This window comes from Cervus elaphus, chromosome 12 (assembly GCF_910594005.1).
Source record: "Cervus elaphus chromosome 12, mCerEla1.1, whole genome shotgun sequence".
NCBI classification, from domain to species: domain Eukaryota; kingdom Metazoa; phylum Chordata; class Mammalia; order Artiodactyla; family Cervidae; genus Cervus; species Cervus elaphus.
Window position 1 is genome coordinate 89,317,673 of NC_057826.1, and position 22,066 is coordinate 89,339,738.

The following is a 22,066-nucleotide window of genomic DNA, read 5'->3' on the forward strand; positions in this document are numbered from 1 at the left end:
TGCTGCAGTTCATAGGGTCGCAAAGAGTCGGACACGACTGAGCGACTGACCTGACACAGGACAGACATATTTATTCCGGTCTTACTATGTAAAGAGACAGCTAAATATAAAAGGGGATCGCTACTGAAATCAACTAACAGTAGGCTTGCTGCTGCTGCCGCCAAGTCACTTCAGTTGTGTTCGACTCTGTGCGACCCCCCAGACGGCAGCCCACCAGACTCCCCCGTTCCTGGGATTCTCCAGGCAAGAACACTGGAGTGATGGGGATGGGGAACACAGGTAAATCCATGGCTGATTGATGTCAATGTATGGCAAAAACCACTACAATATTGTAAAGTAATTAGCCTCCAACTAATAAAAATAAATGGAAAAAAAAAAACAACACTGGAGTGGGTTGCCATTTCCTTCTCCAATGCATGAAAGTGAGAAGTGAAAGTGAAGTCACTCAGTCATGTTCAACTCTTAGCGACCCCACGGACTGCAGCCCACCAGGTTCCTCCGTCCATGGGATTTTCCAGGCAAGAGTACTGGAGTGGGGTGCCATTGCCTTCTCCAAATAGTAGGCTTACTATTTTTTTTATTAGCTTGAAACAGGATATCACTAGGTATTACATTTTATAAACTACACATTTCTGAACTAGTTTATAACAATGAAATTGATAAATACATTTTCTGACCCAATTTGTTGCATTCATTTATACACAAACAAATATACACAATTTGAAGTTTCACTTACTCAAATTCTGTAGCATAATATTTCAGAAAGCCCAGTAAGAGGTCCCCAAGGTTTGATTCATTCTTTGAGAGGTAAGGAGGAACATTACATGGCGCTTGATGTACAAGGTGCAACTGTACAGAAGGACTAAAAGATTCCTATCAAAAAGAAAAAGGAAAAATGTGTGAGGCCATTTAAAAACACACCCCCCCAAAAAAACCTTATAAATCTTAATATAAGGCTGTCTGGAGAAGAGAGAATTTTCTTTACATTGGCAATGTGGAAATCTGAAGATTTTCTCCCAGTAAAGATTTCAACAATGTATGGATTAAGCCAGAAAGAACCTGAAAAACTAAGACATTCTAATCCTCAACTGAGGTATATCACTCAGTTAACCAAATGAATTCCATGGGAGCAAAAGTTTTTTAATTCATATATAAAACCTTACAGTACATATCAAGATTCCATCCAATAAATATAGATTTCTTTACAAATATATCTCAAGGTAAGAGCTTTTTCTAACTGCCACTTAAAATCTCGCAAAGGTCATAGAAGTTTAATATATAAATAGTACTGACACTGATTTTAAGAATTTTTACAATTCTATTTCATTTTTGTATTTCATTTTTGTATGTTGCATTTTAGAGGGAATAGAAATAATGTTCAACACAAACTGAACTTGAAAAATCAAATCAGCAAGCAATATTGAGCTATTCATTTTTAGTACAATATTCATAAAGGAGGATATCATGTGCTTGCATTCTAGGCCCAAAGAAGTCACCTATTAGAAAGAATACCAGTGAGTACTTATTCTTTCTGCCTATGGAATGCCATTCATTTTCACATCTCATCTTTCCCTTATTAGTAGAAAGTTATGGCTCTAAAATAAACTGAACTATAGAAATTCTCAAGTAATACATATCCATTATCTTAGAAAATACTTTTTCAGGTATAATTTTCACAGTGCCCTCAAAAAAGGTTTTCTATATTCTCCTTTGCCACTAAGTAGAAAGTTTTAAAAACAAAACGATTAAACAAAAAGATGAATTGGTTAACCAGACATCGGAATGACAACTATACTTAAGGTTCTCAACTACCCAACAGATCAAACTTGGGTTTATGGATATTAATTCAATTAGTAAAATCGGAATAACCCCAGTAATACGGAGAAATAGGGTAGTGCACCTATTTAATGGTATTCTCAAAATACATCAGTAAAAACAAGGGGCAAGAAAATAGAAACATCTTCTCCTCCTGCCCCATTATCTATAATTTTATCAATAATTTTAACTACCAAGAAGTGATTATCTTTTTGCCAGAAGAAAATATCCTACTCCAACCACAATTCACAAAGATGGCATTCCTAAATGTGGGACTTGCCTTACACATCTAACAGATGTAATATTACACGTCATGACCCAAGTAGAAATCTTCTTTATTCCAAAGACTAGGGGGTCGGAGACAAGCACTGATTTGTAACAGCAGAAGGGAGAACAGGTCTCTCACTTGTCTCACTCTTACATTCTCTCTTGTTAAGCATAAAACTGGGCTTAGGACTTTAAAGCGTAAAATTGAAATAATATTCTCCAGCAAATTAAACAAAAAGGTATAAGTTCAAATGACAGGAAAAAGAAGTGGGTCACTGTTTAACAATTTCTGCTCTGAAAGCTTGTTAATTTTGATTTCTAGCACTCAGCACAATAAACATTCAATTTACAAAATGATGCTGAAACAACGCAGCCATTTTCTTACTTGAAGTTTAAAACTGTCCAAAACTCCTTTAAAATTTGTGTTTTTCAGTAATTTAAAGAAATATATCAGTAACTGTGAGATTAAAACTGTAGCGTTATAAGGCCTATTGTATTAAAATGCTGAAAGACCCTGGTCTGTGTTGTCTTAGCGCCACTGTTCTTTTTCAAGATCATATGTAAAAAGGGTCATATCATACCTACTGAGGGAGAACTAAAGGAGAAATACAAACAAACAAACAAAAATCAGGATCCAATAAAAGAAGCTACGAGTAAAAAGGAATTCTATTTAACCTTAAGTAACCCCCATTTTTGGTAATCCTTCATAGTACAGAAAGATTTTCTGCTTTAAGAAAAATTTCATCCAAGTTATTTCTTTAAAAGGAGCTCCCCAATTGCATTTATGTATTGAAATAGAGTATGTTACTTCAGACAGGATGAAGGTGGGCAGAGTTTAAGCTAACAGATTAGAAAGCACAGAAAGAGTAATCCAAAAGCCACAGAAATAAAAGCAGCCTTTAAAACTACAATCTAAATCCACAGAAAAACAATTTAACCAATACAAAACCTGTTTCTTACAGCATTTTTCTCCTTTGGATTATTGATATTTATTGGTTTAATTTTTTAACACAGAAAATATACTATTTTCTAAGGTTCTGTCTTATTTTGGGCTTCTGATATCCAAATATGCAATGACTTAATTCCTAAAACCATTTTCCAAATGATATTTAAATGCTGAAGACACATATCTTCCATTTCTCTTCACAATACCAAGTTAAGAAAAATTTAAATAAGTAATCTCAAAAAACATCTGAAAAGTCTCACTGTTTCTGTCCATACAACTGCCTAACAAAAACACCTTTTGCCAGACTCCCATCACTTTTTGAGGCTGTGTCATAATCTTTGAAGTCCAAAATGTGGGCAATTAAGCACTTTCTGGACTACATTAAACTGGGTTAACTTGTTTACTTGGTAACTGTTCTAAAGGTATAGCTTAAATGAAAGATGACTGTTTTCCATCTCTAGGCAAAGAAATATAAGCTGCACAATTTTCTAAGAATATGAATTATTAAAGCCTAGAAAGAAATGTTAAGGAAGATCTCAAAGAAAAGGATAACCGATACAGAGCATTTAAGTGGAGTTATAAGTGAATAGAGAGAACTAAATGATACACTGAAGTTCTACCAAGATTTAACTATAAGCAGATCATCACTAATCTAGTGATGTATATTAAAGATTGATAAATAAATTGCCTTTAAACTTCATCTGATATGAGATCTTCCAACTTTTGAAAGGAGTTAAAGTATTTAACACAAAATAGAAGTACTATTATGAAGTGGTGAAGAGCCTGAGTTCTGGAGTCAGGCCTAGGTATAAAACCTGTTCTTCCATTACCTACATGAACTTAACGTTAACTAGCTTTCCAAACATCAAGCTCCTTCATCCATAATACAAGGAAAATATTAGCATTCACAGGGCGTTATACAAATTATATGATACAATGCATATGGAAAGAAAAGTAACAACAGTATTACCTACTTATTAATTATTCAGTATATGCCAGGCATCATCATTATTTTAACTGCACATCTACAATAACACACTATGGTTACCTCTGGCAACTTTCAATGTATTACTTTGGAATTAACTTTGGTTTCTGAAAATAGGAAGATATCACTAGGGAAGGAAACAAATATAAGTTGTCTTGATAAATCTACCTAGCATAAGTGTAGCAGGTAAATCTCATAAAATGCTTACATTAAAATAAAAATCCCTTCACACACTTAATCTGAGTTTATATATTTAAACTTCTCAACTTCATTTCTTTAACTCAATAGTAAACACTCTGTCCTCTATCACTGATGTTGCTTTAGGTCAATAATTAAGAAGTAATAATCAATAATGCTATATATCGTGATATAGTTTTCAAAGATAAAGATGTCTGTTTTATCCTTTTCTTTCATTAATTCAATATCACAACTGAATTGAAATATTACACTAACTTTTTAATTAATATTTTCTAAATTTTGAAGAAACATGAAAATGACAAAAAAAATACTTTATAGAGGGAAGAAAACATTCAAGAATAGGTCCAAAAGTTCACATTGTTTACATTTCTACACTTTCTGAAGTCTTCTTTGTCATACTACTTAAAAGCATAAATACTGATACCCAGCTGTACTATACATTCATTATAATAGCTCTTCATAGCAGAAATTTATTTTTAAAAGGCGGAAGATGAGACAGATTCCAGAAGGTTCTTCTTGTTAAATGGTCTCTTCTCATAGACGACCCACCATGAACTGAGAGGCCCCCACTGCAGCAAGACTATTTACAGTGAACCTATATTATCCAGCACCTCACATGTGAGCATTACAAGAATAACTGATGTTCAAAAACAAGAACATCACTTCTCAATCAACAAAGATTATATTACATTTAATTTAGGTTCTATGTCAATATATTTATTATATTTTCTCATACATATAAAATAAGTTCTTTGAAAAACTTTGATCACTCAACAGGGATGTTATGTTTCCTATATAGCATGACTAGTAAGTTCAGAAAACTCTTCTTAAAAGTTTATGAATTAACAGGTAAAAAATGTGGTTTTAAAAGGCTTGTCAAACATTCTATGCAAGCAGCTTAAATATTTCCAAAAAAACCAGGAACAAGAATGACTATGGAGGAAAACAGAAATGGTAAGACTTATATAAAGAAAGAACAGTGAAATCTGGAAAAAAAAGAACATAAAAACTAGAAAAGAAACAAAAATATTCATATAGATTATTAATATGTACATTACCAAGGTTTCTCTAAACTCAAACTGAGTATATATTAAACTTTTTCTAGTAGGCACACTTCATTTCTTGAGGGTTTCTAATTAACTTCACCAGGATTCTTAATAATGTACATACAAAGACAGTGTACATGTTACCTCTTAGAATGTTACTTGGTAAGATCAAATGAAACATTAAAAGGTTATCCAATTGTTCAACTTCTTAGTGCAGATGGAATTCCAACATCTCAACTTGCTTCATTTGTACCAATGCTTCCTAAGGTTCACCTAACTTCACATTCCAGGATGTCTGGCTCTAGGTGAAATTTTTTCCTCTGATTTCAAATTACACGTATGTTAGGCTGTAAAACTTCTGAGCTACTAAAGAAATGTTCTAAAACTACATTTTAAAGTAACATGAAAAAAACTGGTCTGAGTCCAAATGTGCCTTCACCAACTAAGTATATTTCATTCCCATTAACGATAATCATCAGTGTCATACAAAAAGTTCCATCATTAACATAAAGGACAAGACTGTCTGCCAATAATCAAAAAAAATAGCAGAGACTTCCAAAAAATTATATGAAATATTTTTAACATTCTAGTGGTCAATGTTTACCTCAGCCTATGTAGAAATATTATCATAACTTAGAAGGTAACTATTTCTATTTTTATTCACAATAATATTGCACATAATAGTTCCACATACACTTGTCATAACAGGTATTATAATAATTTATAAGAAACACTTACTGGGTAAATTTTTTGGATGGATGGAAGGATGGGTTCAGGTAAGGCTATAAAAAGAAAAAGTTTAAAGCTGCTGTGATTCATGTAATTCATTTTACAAAGCAATTAATTTGTCAGCTACCCACAGGTATAAGACTATATGGGTTTATGCTAAAATTCAACAGTTTTCACATATTTTGTGAAATTAATTCTGATCCCTAAAAATTAAAATTCAAAATATATCAAAGTTGACATTTTAAGGTCTATTAATAGGTTATGTATACTTCTATGTAAACCAATGTTCCTTACATGATTTTAGAAAAATAGATCATCAATAAATGGACACACATTTGGTCCAACACTAGACACACACACAAAATAAGCAAGACAAGGATTGTGCTACAGATATTAAACAGACATTGTTAAGATGGTTCTAACTATCAAAAAAAACTTTGAAAGTACAGTCCAATGGCACTACATCGTAAGAATAAAAGCTCTATCGTAATTGTTCCTTTATTATTTAATTTCTTCTAACAATAATATCAAAATTGAGATAGTTTTAGAAAACTGATCTATACTGAGGAAAAAACAATTGAAAAAAAAATCTTCAACTTCATTTATATATTTTAAAAAAGAAAACCTCAGCAAAGTTTAGAAATCTAAATCAGGAGATCTGTACCAATCTGCTATAAAATAAAATTTTATACAAAAGAATCAATATCTTCATATGTCACTGTATTTTTAACTGCCATTCTTCACCCTTCAACAGCTTTCCCCGAATCCAACTTCATTAAATGCATTAACTGTAATTTCACATCATTATAATGTAGATGGAACAACAAGAAAGGCAAAGTGCTTAATACTTACAATATAAGAAACAACTATAAAATACAGTGTCTTGAATATGGTAAGATACAAATAACACATTTATAAGATTTCTTTAAGATTAAAGACCAATACAATACTCCATAGTAAACTATGTGCTTAAGAATTATAAATACATTATATAGACAGCTGACCCTTGAATAACTCAGGGGTCAGGGGTGCCAACCCCTGTACAGCTGAAAATCTGCATGCAACTTTATAGTTGGCTCTCCATATCTGAGGTTTTAAATCTACAGATTCAACCAACTATAGATCATGTAATACTGATATATATATATATATAAAAATCTGTAAGTAGACCCACACAATTCAAACCTATGCTGTTCAAGGATCAACTGTAGTTAAATAAGTTCAGCAACAAAGAGTCATTAATTCACTTTTAATCTATTTAGCAAAAATTTTTAAATGAGTACTGGAATACATTAATGAACACAAAATCAACCATTATGATCAATTTATATGGTCTCCAACTATGATTATAAATGTATAAATTTTTACCACATAGTACAAAGTAGGATGCTTTATTTAAATATCTTTTCTGTATCACACTTTACTCCCAAGTTGAAAATTAGAACAAAATAATAAATAAAATAAAATTAGAATAAATTTCCATGATAGTATGGAATGTTCACAATATATGACTAAGAATATTAGGGGAAAAAAACTCACTCATTACTTACCAGAATCACCCTCAGGAATTAAGGGACATATCTTCTTTCCCTAAAGGCATTCAAATGCTCAAATTCTAGAACACCCTACAAATAAACTCAAGCCCCAGTCACTTAATCTTAAAAGTCTCTGTATTTGTCTAACATTTTAATAGAATTTTAATAATTTTCATTATAACATAGATGACAAATTGAAAACTCTGACTAGAAATTAGTTTAAGTTTTAAGTCTAGAAATCTAAACTCTATACCCATTGAACACTCCCAGTAAATAAAAGACTGTAGAAACTTTTTAAAAAATATTATCGCATTCTTGTGACAGAATCACAACTAGAATGCCAGGAGAGAAAAATAAACACAAAACACTGGAATAGGGTCTTTCAATAGATAAAGAGTCTTTAGAACTAAGCAATGTGGAAATTTTTGAGGGCAGGGTTATTATTCAATAAATCCCTTGCCTTAAAGATTTAAAAATACTAGTCATTAGAGAAGCAATTAATATACTCTGGCAATTATTTATCAATGCTATCCTGATAGTAACCTTGAAACATTTAGTAGTTTTTCCAAATATTTTATTCCAAAGCAATACAGATTCTGGAACAATCTCTGTAACATCTATTATGACATCTATTTTGAAGTCATAATATTTTGCTCTCTAAAAAGCAAAATAAGACAAGTTTATTATTAAAATAAAAGACCAATAGATTATACCTTGAACAGACTTAATCTATACAATTTTACTTTGCCTGTATTTCGAATGAGACCTTTCTTGTCAGGCCTTCACTAATTTATACACACACACGTTCCATGCTAATTCATCAAAGATTACACTAATAAAAAAAAAAAAAGCAGATCCTCAACGACACTAAACAACCACTAATTCTGAAAATGCAAGAACAATTTAAAAATGCCTAAAGATAGATCTATACCTGGTAACGTGGTAAACAGTCCACGACTATTCATTCACTCATATTATTGTTTCTAACCAATTGACACTTTTGCCTTTACTATTAACTTTTTTTTTTAATGTTGACTCACCTATTTCTTTTTTTTTTTCCATTTATTTTTATTAGTTGGAGGCTAATTAGTTGGAGGCTAATTAACTTTACAATATTGTAGTGGTTTTTGCCATACATTGACATGAAATCATCCCTCTGGGTCTTCCCAGTGCACCAGCCCCGAGCACTTGTCTCATGCATCCAACCTGGGCTGGTGATCTGTTTCACCCTTGATAATATACATGTTTCGATGCTGTTCTCTCAAAACACTCTTAATATTAGATTGCTAGTAAACTCTCTTCTCAATGAGTTTTCCCCTCATGCTTTCAGGAGTCACATTTTCAAGCATATGCAGTTTGTAACTGGGGCTTCCCAGGTGGCTCAGACAATAAAGAATCTGCCTGCAATGCAGGAGATCCAGATTCTATCCCTGGTCTGGGAAGATCCCCTAGAGTAGGGAATGGCTACCTACTCCAGCATTCTTGCCTGGAAAATTCCACGGACAGAGGAGCCTGGCATGCTACAGTCCTAATTGTTGAAATTTGTGCTAGGAAATGCATTAATTAACCTTTTCAACCTTTCTACATAGAGAGGACCTGTTTCCTTTCTCTGTTCATGGCAGAAAAGACATTAAAGCATTTAAAGTTAAATGAAACTTAAAGGTCATCTAATCTAACTGTTAGTGTTACAGACGAATATTAAGGCCAGCAAGGTAGAATTACTTGGCCAAAATCACAAAAATTAGTTAACTGTGGCAGAGCTAAAACTGCTCAATACACCTGAAGAGTCTTGCATGACAAGAAAAGCAATTACTTATTTCAATCTCTCTAATTTCTTCTAGGGAGGAATGGGTTAAATCTGCCAAAGTACAGAATTACACAGTATGTCTGGGTAGCTGATGTCTTTTAACAAATACCTAGAAATGGCTGATTCGAGTGCCATAAATTACTAATCACCTTAGTAAATAAGACCACTTTGTCAAGAACAAAATACATTTAACAAAATCTAAACCAAGTTTTAACATGATTTTATTACACTGGTAAAACACTAATATTTGAATTTGTCCTTTTTTGGTCACGTTGTACAGCATGAAGGATCTTAGTTCCCCAATCAGTTATGGAACCCAGGTCCTCCGCAGCAGAAGTGTGGCGTCTTAACCACTGGACCACCAGGGAAGTCCCACTAATATCTGAATTACTGCTTACAAAACCTCCATGGAGCCTCTGTGATTAAAGTACATTTCCTAAAAAAGCAATCAAATTAAAATTTCTAATGTAATCCAAAAGAATGGAGGGATAGGGCACATATTGTGAATGTTCATGCATGTTATATGTTTTAGTCAAATCTGATGTTTAAACCACAACTAAAACTAAAAAATGAATAGACACTAGGTGGTAATACGTAAGTGTTAGCCATATTATTCTTCATATTTTATAAAAGAATTATTTCTAACCAATTCTATTTGTCATGAAAGTAAACTGCAATCCACAAAAGAATACAGTTCACTACAAAAGCATCAAAGGTAATGTTTCACACTGAACTATAAAATTGAACAAAAATAACTGGTGATATGTAAAGTAGCATCTAAAACAGCCAACATCGCTTTGGTGCGGCAAATCAATCATCAAACTCGTATATATCCAAGACTGTTCAGCAACAAAAATATTATAATTAGCTTGAAATATTTTAACAACAGAGGAAGAATATCTAACCTTTCTGATCATCACTGAATCACAAAATTTTGGCCCATTTAAACTATTTTAAGTCTCTCTCAGAATCTGAAAAAAATTCATTTGATTTCATTGTTCAGCTAAAAATATACTTACTTTATATATAATAAAAATATCTATAACTACAGTAATATATAAAGAAAATAAATACTACTGTCTATAAATAAAATAATAAAAAAATAAAATAAAATAAAATAAATATTACTGTCTATAAATATGCCAGACAAATTTCTGGCATATACCTTTTCAATATTTGTATACATATGAATATATACACATTCATAGCAACTATTTTTTGAATAAAATTGGTATTTTATTGTGCATGACAGCATATCATGAGTTTCCTTCTATTTCAATAACTTTAAAACATGATTTTTAGTGTTCATATAAATTTTTAGTGTTCATATAAATGTAATATTCATATTAAATTTTAGTGTTCATATAAATTTAGTGTTCATATAAATTTAACATTAGGATATATCATAATTAATTTAACCATTAAATTAATGGGTTTTTTATAATCTTAAATTATTTTTAATCTTTTATTATTTGAACAAATACCATGAAAATAGCCTTATATAAATTCATATAAACATCCCTCATTATTTATCTGAGGATAAATTTCTAGATATGAAATCACTGAGTGAAAGGGTATAAACATAAATATTACAACACTGCTTTCTAAACTGTGAAACATTAAGCCAGAACACATCACAGCCTAGACATACTGGTAAATGGTCTTACATTAATTAACATCAAGTATTTCATCCAATCTCCAGGACAGCCCATAGAAAATAAAAGCTCCTTTAAACCAACATGAAAATCATTTCGAGAAAAAGGAAAATAATTTAATTCCTGGTTCAAGTGAAAAATAAAAAGAACATCATGAATGGTGCTTGAGTTTATTTTTACAGGCCTCTAAACATTCATCTGGCTTAAGACAATGGGTCCACAATACAGTGGTCAAAGTTTTTTGCATGCTAAAGCAAATATAGGAAATTGTCAAAATTTAAAAATACAATGAAACTTCTTTATAATGTTTTCCAGGGGTAACATTACCTAAAACACTTGTTCAAAGCAGGAAAGTAGGAAATGTGCCTTAGAAAAAAACTTTTTAAAACGATATCTGAATATAAGATCAACAGGAAAGACACCAAAATCAAGTTTAACTGCATTTCCATTTTAAAAATTAGAAAAAAACCCCATAATACTTACTTTGTAAATAGTGCAAAACCATCAGTACAAGACTATAGCTGCTTAAAGTACCGCGACTGGCGTCATTTATATCATGGTGACTGGCCCACTTCTTAATCACCAGTACTAACGGACGAACTCGATTTTCAACTGAAAGTAAAATTAAAACTTAAAAATGGTAAGAAGACATTTCTTCTTTCAAGTTTCTTTGAAAGTTTACATTATTTCCCAACTCCATGCCGATAGAAAGGGCAATCCCTCCTGCTATTAAACATTTTGCTTAACCATAGATATGTCTTATTTCTATATAAAACATACTTCAGTTACTTTTTTAAAATTACAAACTATCAAAATTCATTTTACTGAGTTATATAACTGGTGGTATGTGATTTCAGTGTAGTAACACATTACATATATAAGAAAGTGAGACATATTGTACACAAACATAATTAAAGAGGTGTCACACATCTTTATAAAGGAATAAAGGATAAACAGAGAAGGTAATAATTATCTGAAAATAAACACAAGAAAACTTACGGTATGCATAAGTTCTGAGAAGGAATGTGTTTCTTATTCCAACAATATTGTTTACATTCAAGTCGAACTCCACACAACTATTTTCAAAAAAAAAATAAAAATTTCAGCTCAAGTACAAATTAAACTAACTCCCTAGTAACTAAATTTATATGCATCCATTCATCCAATGATACAAAAATGTCATGGGCCCAAAGACAACTTTTAGTATGATCTGATATTGAAAGATATGTATTATACCAGTAAGGCTACAATCACTCTTAACAAAAAAAGTTTTCATTTTGTAATACTTTTCAGATAAACAAAACCGTATAACCAAACATACTTCTGGGCAAGTTATCCCACTGTTATAAATTCTCAATCAATTTTGAATGACAGCAACATCTGCTTTAAAACAATAGGAATGAAAAGCCAAATAAAGTACAGGTGACAAAAAATAAAAGCTCTGTCTACACTTTATTTTCCCTCCAAAAGGGTTACTAAATTATAATATCATAACAAATTTGGCTATTGATGTCTAATAAAAACAGTAAGAGCCAAACACCTAACAGAAGGGACACTTCTTTGAAACCAAAGGTATCATGCAATTCACAATTTAGAAAACACAGCAATAACAATGGTATATGTAAAGAACGGCTAAACTCAAAATGACTACTTAATGCGTAAGTAACAGGCTCATATACTATCAGGTCAAACTTTTGCACAATGAGTCTTTTTGTGAAAAGTGCCTTAAATAAAAGCATAAAATTTCTTTCTATAGTTTTTAACTGTAAAATCTGAAATATACCATTTCAGATTTTGTTATGGGAAAAGAAATCCTATAATCTTTTGATTATTCATGCATGTTAATAAACGTGGATAGTGATATTAAAATTTCAGATGTATTTGGCTTTGGGAAGCTTATGGTGTAACAGTAGAGTTACATTCTTTAATTGTGCTTGTACAAATCTAACACTGAAACTAGTTTGCACTCTCTCTGTGTAACTTAAAGAGGAAAAAAACACTTAGATGGAAACTAGTCTGCAATTAAAAACTTTCCAAAAATATGAATCCAGAGCTTACAAAATATCCACAGTGCTTTCTTCAATTCTACTTCTGGAAATACTGAAGTACTCCTTAACATGGAAATAATTTTATGCTTATTTAAACAGGGAATGGTTAAGTTAATGACAGTAAATCCACTCAGGGAAATACTGTAAACTGATTGAAAATAAAACCAGAAGACATTCAATGATTCAAGCATTCATGCTATATTGCTAAGTAATAAAGTATGAGCTCAATTTTACTTTTAAAAGCTCTTATGCATTCATATGCATAAAGAAGGGACTGAAAGGTTAACACCAAAACATTAACATGTTATATCTGAATGATCAAAATGCAGTTGTTCCTTCTTCTTAATGACGCATATATAGAAGGATGATAAAATGGTGCTTATAAAGAACATTTAACAATGAAAAAACCATGTATGATAATCTTAAATTGAAAAAGAATAAAATTGTTTATAGAATTACAGCTACAACCATTTTTAAAAACAATTATAATCAGTTAATAGTTTTATTTATATTTACTGTTTGTTATATTGTTTATAACTGCAATCATTTTTAAAAATGATTATAATCAGCTAACAGTTTTGTTTACATATATGTTTTATCTCCCTATATCTTTGTGCTTTAAAAATACTCCACCATTGGGGAAAAAAATGTTCCACTGTTACTTGAGAGAAATTTAGTAAATCTTTATAGACTGGATGGATGTTTGGATGAAGGAAGAGCAAAGTTTGAGCCATCACTTATCTAAAGATTTGTTTAAAAAAAAAAAAAGGAAAAAATATAAATATTCAGTCAATTTTGATTATCTGCAGTAGTTATTTTCTACACAGTGATCACAAACACTGAATGAGTGATTTACTGAGCCACTGCTCCTATGGGAAACAAAGGTTAGGTTTCCAGGAGCCCCCAGCCACATCTTTATCAGCCTATTTATCAATATGCCTACAGTCACCTTTTCATCAACTGATCAATATGTAACTTTGTTTTATGTAAGTTTCTATTTAAAGACATTTAATATGCTGTTCATTCAATAAAAGTGAAGTCATTGCAGAGCACTACTCATCCCTAAATAAAACACATCTAACACACCAGTAAGGCACATCACAGCTTTGTGCACAAAACATCTACAACACCTCAGCACAATGCTAGGAGGTCATTTTAAACAGCAAATTTATGCACAAAAGCACAAAACTGTGAAAAACACACTAATTAGTCTGTGAAAAGGAATCTGTTCAGCATATGAGAGGTGAAACAAAAGGACAAGTGTATCATACTGTTAAACTCATTTGGGAAGATGTACATCAGGTGACTAAAAATTTGCCCACTCTGTGCAGGTTTATAAAACCATACAAGTGTTACAAGTATTAATTCAGGGGGTTACAAAATAAATTTTATCAAGTAGGCAAATTCACAAATATGAGATCCATGAATAATGAGGATCAAGTGTATATACCTATATAAATTCTAATAATAATGCCTATAAGAAATTCAGAACCTAAACTATTAATAGTAGAACATGTAGATATAATTATACTAGTAACAACCTCTTTTGATATAAACATGCATCAAATTTCATGAATTAAGATATGTTCTCAGAGCATATTATATTTCCAAAAGGAAGAGATCATTTAAAAATCTAAAATACTATATTCTTTCAGCTATGTATAGTCTCAAATATTCAAAATGTCAACCAGAATAGCTAAGAGAGTTAAGCATGAACAACTGCTCAGATTATTTCAAAAAAATCGTCTAAGAGAACAAATCATTTCCAAAAACTAATGAAGCTATTATGCAACAGCACACCCTCCTTAATTATCTACCTCAGGAGAATAGCTAAAAATTATCTAAAGCAACTGAAAAAATTCAGTAACTACTTACCTGACTTTATCCCTGAACTTCACAATTGGCACTTTTGCTCGAATCAACTGAGGTCTCTCAATGTAACTAGCTGAAGGATAAAAGATAAAATGGGTATCTGTAAATGTTTCTCAAATTAATAGTATTCCAATGAACATTTCTTAAAAGTAGTATTTTACTTAGCTAAAACAATTTAAGAAAATACATTCTTTGAGAGAGAAAGCAAAGACAAAAGAACATTATTAAATTCTTCTAAGACTAGAACTTCCAATACCATATAGAGGGTTTTATATATTAATATGCTATTTTTAGAAATGTGGTCTAATACCTAATAACACCTATAAAGAATTTCATCAGAGAATTATAGGAGAAATATCTAGGCCAGCAGCAGGGGGATAACTAAATTCTGCTACAGCACGTGGAAGATACCATGGCAGTCACAGAATCACAGTTATAGAAAATGTTAAATGTAGAAATGCTGGCAACAAAATACATGGGACAGTGAAAAATTCAAGTAAGTATGAAAAAAACATGTATCAAATTTTTGTACTCCACCAAACTTAAATACCACATGTTAAAACTAAAACTTTCATTATAATGCTTTTATCACCAAAATTATAAAGTACATCAAGCTTCAAATACAATTATGTGCAGGAATTCAATGAGGTATAATGAAAAATAAGATTAAGAGTTAAAAGTAGTAAAGGCTCAGACACCAACAAGCTATACTCCTCAGGCAAGTCACCAAACTCACTGATTACCCCTTAATCTGACTACTCCATTATTAAAAACACTCATCAAAAAAAAACCACCTTTCATTTGAAATTACATGACCTCTAAGGTCCTTTTCACTTTTTATATTTTATGATTTTAATAATAATTATTAAAAATCCACTTAAGGTACGAATTTCTCCTTTATTTTACAAATGCAAAATTCAAGTCCACTGAAATAAATCTCTTGCTTTCTTTCCTACAACTGATAAAAGTTGTTGTTCTTTGTCAGTTGTCGTTCAAGGGTAATAACCTGTTAAGTGACTTCGTATTTTCCACCTTAAAGTCTAACACATAAGAAATATTTGTTAAATAAATGGACAAATAGTCTATCCAAGATCACACAGTTAGTGTGACTTCAAATGTCCACAATATTCTGTGGAAGTTTAAATTATTTGAGATGGCTTAACTTGTGGATTAAAATCTGCTTTGTCAGCTTATTCAAAGAGTAAAATCTTACAATAAAATGGCCTAAGTCACTAATTTTGCTTTCAGTTGGAGTGATATATTTGGGCTTTGGGTTCAGTGATCATATTTTTAAAACAAGTAAAGCTGTCTGTCATTGCAAACAGATGAGATGCTCTCTTCCTCACATAGAAGTAAGACTTGTATATCTTTTGGCTTTTGAGATACTCTGCACTGCAGTTACTTACATTCATGCTTTAACTTTCCTAACAGCGTTCAGCTGTTTGAGGAAAAACTAAAACTTACATATCTCTGAATTCCTGACTACCTTCAGTGGGACAGCTTGCAAGTAGAAAGAATTGGCAAATAAATGGTTACTTTTAATTAAAAGTTAAATTCACTTGGGAAAAAGAATCCGCATTATACCTAATCTCACCAGAAAATAAAACAATTCTTATCAGAAAATAAACACAGTGAGAGACATTTTAAATAAATAGTTATGTCAAATGACATATGAACATGAGTCATGTCACTTACAAAGTCTAGTACAGAAGTGTTTGTGGACTAAGGTGAGTATATGCCGTGCTTCAGTCTTCTGATTTACCTGAAAAAAACACTGAAAAGTTAAAAATAAAGTTTTTTCATTATCTTTCTAAATTTAATGTTTTATTTTCTTAATGTATCTCAACAAAAAGAAAACATATAGAGTATACTTTTCATTGGAGTTATTTTTCAATATACATTAAATTAATTATTTAAAGGTCAACCTTTATGCTATCTTTAACATTAATATTTCTAAATCAATTTCTGATTTTAAACTTAAAAGCACAACTTTAAAAGAAATATTTTAACAGCTATATGTCATTTTTTTCCTTTAGCATAAATGTACAAAAAATAATCTGCAAGAAAAATAAACAGAATTTTAACTTTCTGTAACATGTTTTATTTCCCTATCTAGATTGTGAGTTGCTTAAATATAAGGTTCAAATCCATGGTGTTTCGTTATAAGTTGTGACAAGCATGATTCAGACATGTGAATAGAATGGAGGATTAAAGGTCTGTCTAGTCAAAGCTATGGTTTTTCCAGTAGTTATGTATGGATGTGAGAGTTGGACTATAAAGAAAGCTGGGCACAGAAGAATTGATGCTTTTGGACTGTGGTGTTGGAGAAGACTCTTGACAGTCCCTTGGACTGCAAGGAGATCCAACAAGTCCATCCTAAATATCAGTCCTGGGTGTTCATTGGAAGGACTGATGCTGAAGCTGAAACTTCGATACTTTGGCCACCTGATGAAGAGAGCTGACTCATTTGAAAAGGCCATGATGCTGGGAAAGATTGAGGGCAGGAGGAGAAGCAGATGACAGAGGATGACATGGTTGGATGGCATCACTGACTCAATGGACACGGGTTTCGGTAAATTCTGGGAGTTGGTGATGGACAGGGAAGCCTGGTGAGCTGCGGTTCATGGGGTCGCAAAGAGTCGGACACGACTGAGTGACTGAATTAAACTAAAGTATAATCTAACTGCATGAGAAAAAGTTTTAATTAAAACTCTAGTATTCTTCATTATGTTTATTATTTCTGAAGCTTTTCTTTTTTTCAGTTTTCCTTTTTATGCTATCAAAGCCTAGAAAGTATCAGGAGTTTCTTTCCTGGAATAAATCTCTCTCTGATTTGCAGTAACTAGAAGTCACTTTTGTTACTAGACTAACAGGAATAATATTACCATTCAATAGAGGCTTTTTTATTTTTTAAGAGGTGAAATACAAGGCATATTAAAATTACACTGAAATTAATCTTCAGTAATTCAGAAGAGACTTAAGCATATTCAAGAGGCTGCTCAGGTGAGTTTAATAAACAAGAATTTTTGTGGAACTAAGGCCATACAAGAGTATCAGTTAACAGGAAATTCAAATAAATATAATAAAAAATAAAATTTGGTTGCTAAGTATGAAGAAACAAAGTCAAAATATCAGAGATAATTACTTTAAATCACAATAGTCTTATTTTACATTTCAGAGAAATCTCTCTTTAATTCCCAAAATAAGAACTCCAAATCCCATTGTACTTTCAAGGGAAAAATAATACAGATTAAAAACAGAATCACTGAGAATTCAGAGTATCAGTTAACAGGAAATTCAAATAAATATAATAAAAAATAAAATTTGGTTGCTAAGTATGAAGAAACAAAGTCAAAATATCAGAGATAATTACTTTAAATCACAATAGTCTTATTTTACATTTCAGAGAAATCTCTCTTTAATTCCCAAAATAAGAACTCCAAATCCCATTGTACTTTCAAGGGAAAAATAATATAGATTAAAAACAGAATCACTGAGAATTCAAATGGAAGGAAATAAATCAAGCAGATAAAAGACAAGCTCTTCCTCTTTGCTGCATCCTGGTATCATACACAATCCAATGGCATTTCAAAATAAAGATACAGCTCTTTAAAAACACACAGTGAAACTGCCTCGCTTTAACAATTTAGAAATAAATTAATGTTATAATTTGTTATTTTTATTGTATACATGCCTTAAAAAAAAATAGAAGCAGCAGCATTTCCTGAGTTTCTTTGAATTACTATAAACAGAAAATTCAAAGCAGCAATTAAAACAAAGCAGGGTTTTCTCCCTCAATGACTCTTATATGAAATTTCTTAAATGACTTAACATGAAAAACACACTTAGAATAAATGTTTCATTACTTACTGGTTCCTCTTTAACAACTAGACATAAGTCACCATCACTGCTCCGAGTACCAAATCCATTTAAAGACGACCCAACTAAAAAAAGTCTGCTTTCTAGAGAAACAGAAGAGAATTATAAGATGTTATTTTAAATTAAAATAGGAATGCATATAATTAAAAAGCATGCAAAACAGGGAAACATACGTGGAAATAACAGTTGAATTTCTCTCTGAAGTTCTGTTCGACAGAGTTCTTTCTTCTTTAAATCACTTACTTGCTGCTGACATGCTTCAAATAACTCCAGTATCTGCTGACTCAACTTAAATGTACCACAAAAAAAGTAAAAATTTCATTCAGAAATGTAAGTTACCACCATATTAAGAAGTATAAAATTACTGACAGTAATTTTAAAATGTATATGATCTCCTTAACACTCACTAATACAAAACCACCACTATTCAAGTAATAATTACTTAGTATCTGAAATAGTTAACAATTTTTACATAGTAAAGTTATCATTGACAAGTCAGATAAAATACATATTATCTCCATAACACTTTCTAATATAAAACTACCACTATTCAAGTAATAATAATTACTTAGTATCTGAAATAATTAACAATTTTTACAAAGTATCACTGACAAGTCACAGATAAAATAAATATATATTATCTCCTTAACACTTCCTCATACAAAACTACCACTATTCAAGTAATAATAATTACTTAGTATCTGAAATAGTTTACAATTTTTACAAATTAAAGTATCACTGACAAATCAGAGAATTCATGAGTATAATTCATAGGTCATCATACTATAACCTTCAGTTACTGCCTGTTTTTATATGGGACATGAACTAAGAATGGTTTTTATATTTTTAAAGGGTTATAAAAACAAAACAAAACAAAAATAAGCAACAGAAACAAAGTCTACAATAATCTACTTTCTGGCCCTTTAAAGGTTATCCAGCCCCTGGTATTCATACCATGAATACCAAGTAAAACAGACTTCAGAAGAGAAGTCCCTGGTTGTCTACACTCATGCAAACCACCCTCTTTGCTATTCTTACAGCACTGCCCTGAGCCCTGCTTTCTTGTGGCCACCTACGGACAGATCTCCCTGTTTATCTCCCCTTCCAGTTCATACTTTCCCCTCCAACTGACCTCTTGCCATCACCACAGGTGACTTCCTTACCTACAGTGGGGTAAGTATCATGACTTACTCCCACCATTTCAACTTCTTTTACTCCAATATTTTTCATCAATGTTACACAGACATAACATGATTATTACAATAAAACAGAACTTCTCTAGCTTTGACATTTTAAATTCCAGTATACAAGATAGGCTTCAATCTCCTGTCCAATTCTCACATCTTCTTGAGAACCACACAGACCTGGATTCTCTTGGATCCTCTCTTTCTCCCAACCCAACAGCACCTGAAATAGCATGATTTCCTTCCCTACCCAGTCTATACTCCACAATGCATCCCTTGAACCATTCTTTTTTATCATACCTTAACATTATACCCCCGTCATGCTCTAACAAAACCCTAATTTTAGGTTCACTATATACAACCACCTTCTCTGCTCTTGTTTGTGAGTTGCTAACTGGAAAAAAAATAAAAAATCACAAAATTGGTATGTTGCAAATTTACAGTTTAAAAACTAACATAAGATTTAACCCATAGCATCTCTCAGCAATTACTTCAATATCTCTGGTTAGATATTGCTTCCATTTTTCACCATCAGCATTCCAAAATGTTTATACCTTTCCTCAAGTTCCCCATACTTATCTCACTTTCTTCAGCAGATAATGCCACATTAAAGTTTACGAAGAAAATTGAAGAAACCAAATGTGACATTCCTCAGCTTCCAACTACAAACTTGCAAACTACTATGTGAATGAAATCTCATCCCCCTACCTCTCCTGTCAGACAAACTGTCCTGTTTCTCAGTCCAAAGCTAATCCCTCTATCAAAAATACTTCTGTATCCACCCCTTTTGGTCACCTCTGGGGCACAAACACGCCATCAGTTTTTTGACCTGTCTTTTGCATTTTCAACCTCTCCCTCTCTAGGCCTTTCTCCAAGTCCATGACCAGGCACAAGTCTCACTCATCACTTAAAATATGTTATCATGTTTAGAACACTCATTTTAAGAAAGCAGAGGCAGTCAGGATAACCTGGCAATGAAAGAGACATAATTTTTTAATATCCCTGAATAACCATCCCCCCAAAACGCTACAGACCCCAGTTTGATCCTTGGGTCATTAAGATCCCCTGGAGAAGGGAATGGCAAAGAGTCAGACACGACTGAGAGACTGACAAAAATAGACCAAGCAACTATGAGGAAACAAACAGATCAAACCATCCAAAATAAAAATGGCCAAAAAATACAGCACAACTGACTATATATTACTCATATATTATTATGCAATATATATTACTCATATATATATATTACTCATATATTACTATATATTATATATATACTATATATATAACTATATATATATTATATATACTATATATATATTACTATATATATAATATATATTACTATATATTACTCATATACTCATATATTACTCATGAATTCTAAAATACTGCAGGTTAGGGCCAAACACCAACAGCAGCAAGACCCACATGGTATCAGAAACATAACAAGAAGAGGAAAGGGATTTGGGACAGCCCTGGAGCCAGAACAAACAGAAATCAAATTACCTAGAAGTACTACCTCCCACTCCCTCCCTTAAATTGACAGTTTCAATTCAGTGTAAAATAGCAACTGAAACTCGGAAGGGGCTTCACAGGCTACAACTCATATAAGTAAATGCAAGAAAATCACACAAACATCAGGAATCTGAAAACTAACTGAAATTCCCTTCTAAGACAGAGCAACATACCAAGCAGAAACTGCCAGGAAGAGAAATCTAAACTAAGCAGTACAGAGGCACTGGGGTAAAGGAAAGTCTAGAACAAGAAAGATTCTGCCCCTCCAGAGGACATCTGACGATGCTGAGAAATAGTTCTGGTTATCAGTCATCATACCTGGGGGAGTGGGTACCACAGGGCGGCCCAGAAGGCCGCTGAATATGCTACGATGCCCAGGACAACTCCCTGCAGCAAAGATAGCTGACCAAAAGTGCTAATGCTGCAAAAAGCAAAAAATCCTGATCTAGATAAAGGCAGAGAAGGAAAGGAGGAAAGGTCTCAGAAGACATATTTTTGAATACTACATAACAGCAGAGGATTCCTCCAGCCACAAACCTGGCAAAAGGCTAGCTTACCCAACTCTCATCTAAAAGTAGTATA

The 22,066-nt window shown here is 32.0% G+C and overlaps 1 protein-coding gene across 2 annotated transcripts in view; it reads right to left on the reverse strand.

Annotated features, from left to right (window-relative positions):
* Nucleotides 1-22,066, reverse strand: part of TENT2 (terminal nucleotidyltransferase 2) — a 62,130-nt gene that overhangs the window by 16,020 nt on the left and 24,044 nt on the right. Inside the window, exons 6-13 of one of the 2 annotated variants that reach the window (XM_043919947.1) lie at nt 18,956-19,070; nt 18,774-18,865; nt 16,599-16,677; nt 14,907-14,976; nt 11,983-12,059; nt 11,467-11,595; nt 5,996-6,039; nt 737-873 (exon numbers count right to left, since the gene is read on the reverse strand). In XM_043919947.1, coding sequence (XP_043775882.1) covers nt 737-873; nt 5,996-6,039; nt 11,467-11,595; nt 11,983-12,059; nt 14,907-14,976; nt 16,599-16,677; nt 18,774-18,865; nt 18,956-19,070 — 743 coding nt within the window. The remainder of the gene's footprint in view (nt 1-736; nt 874-5,995; nt 6,040-11,466; nt 11,596-11,982; nt 12,060-14,906; nt 14,977-16,598; nt 16,678-18,773; nt 18,866-18,955; nt 19,071-22,066) is intronic. The other variant, XM_043919948.1, reaches the window with a different exon arrangement.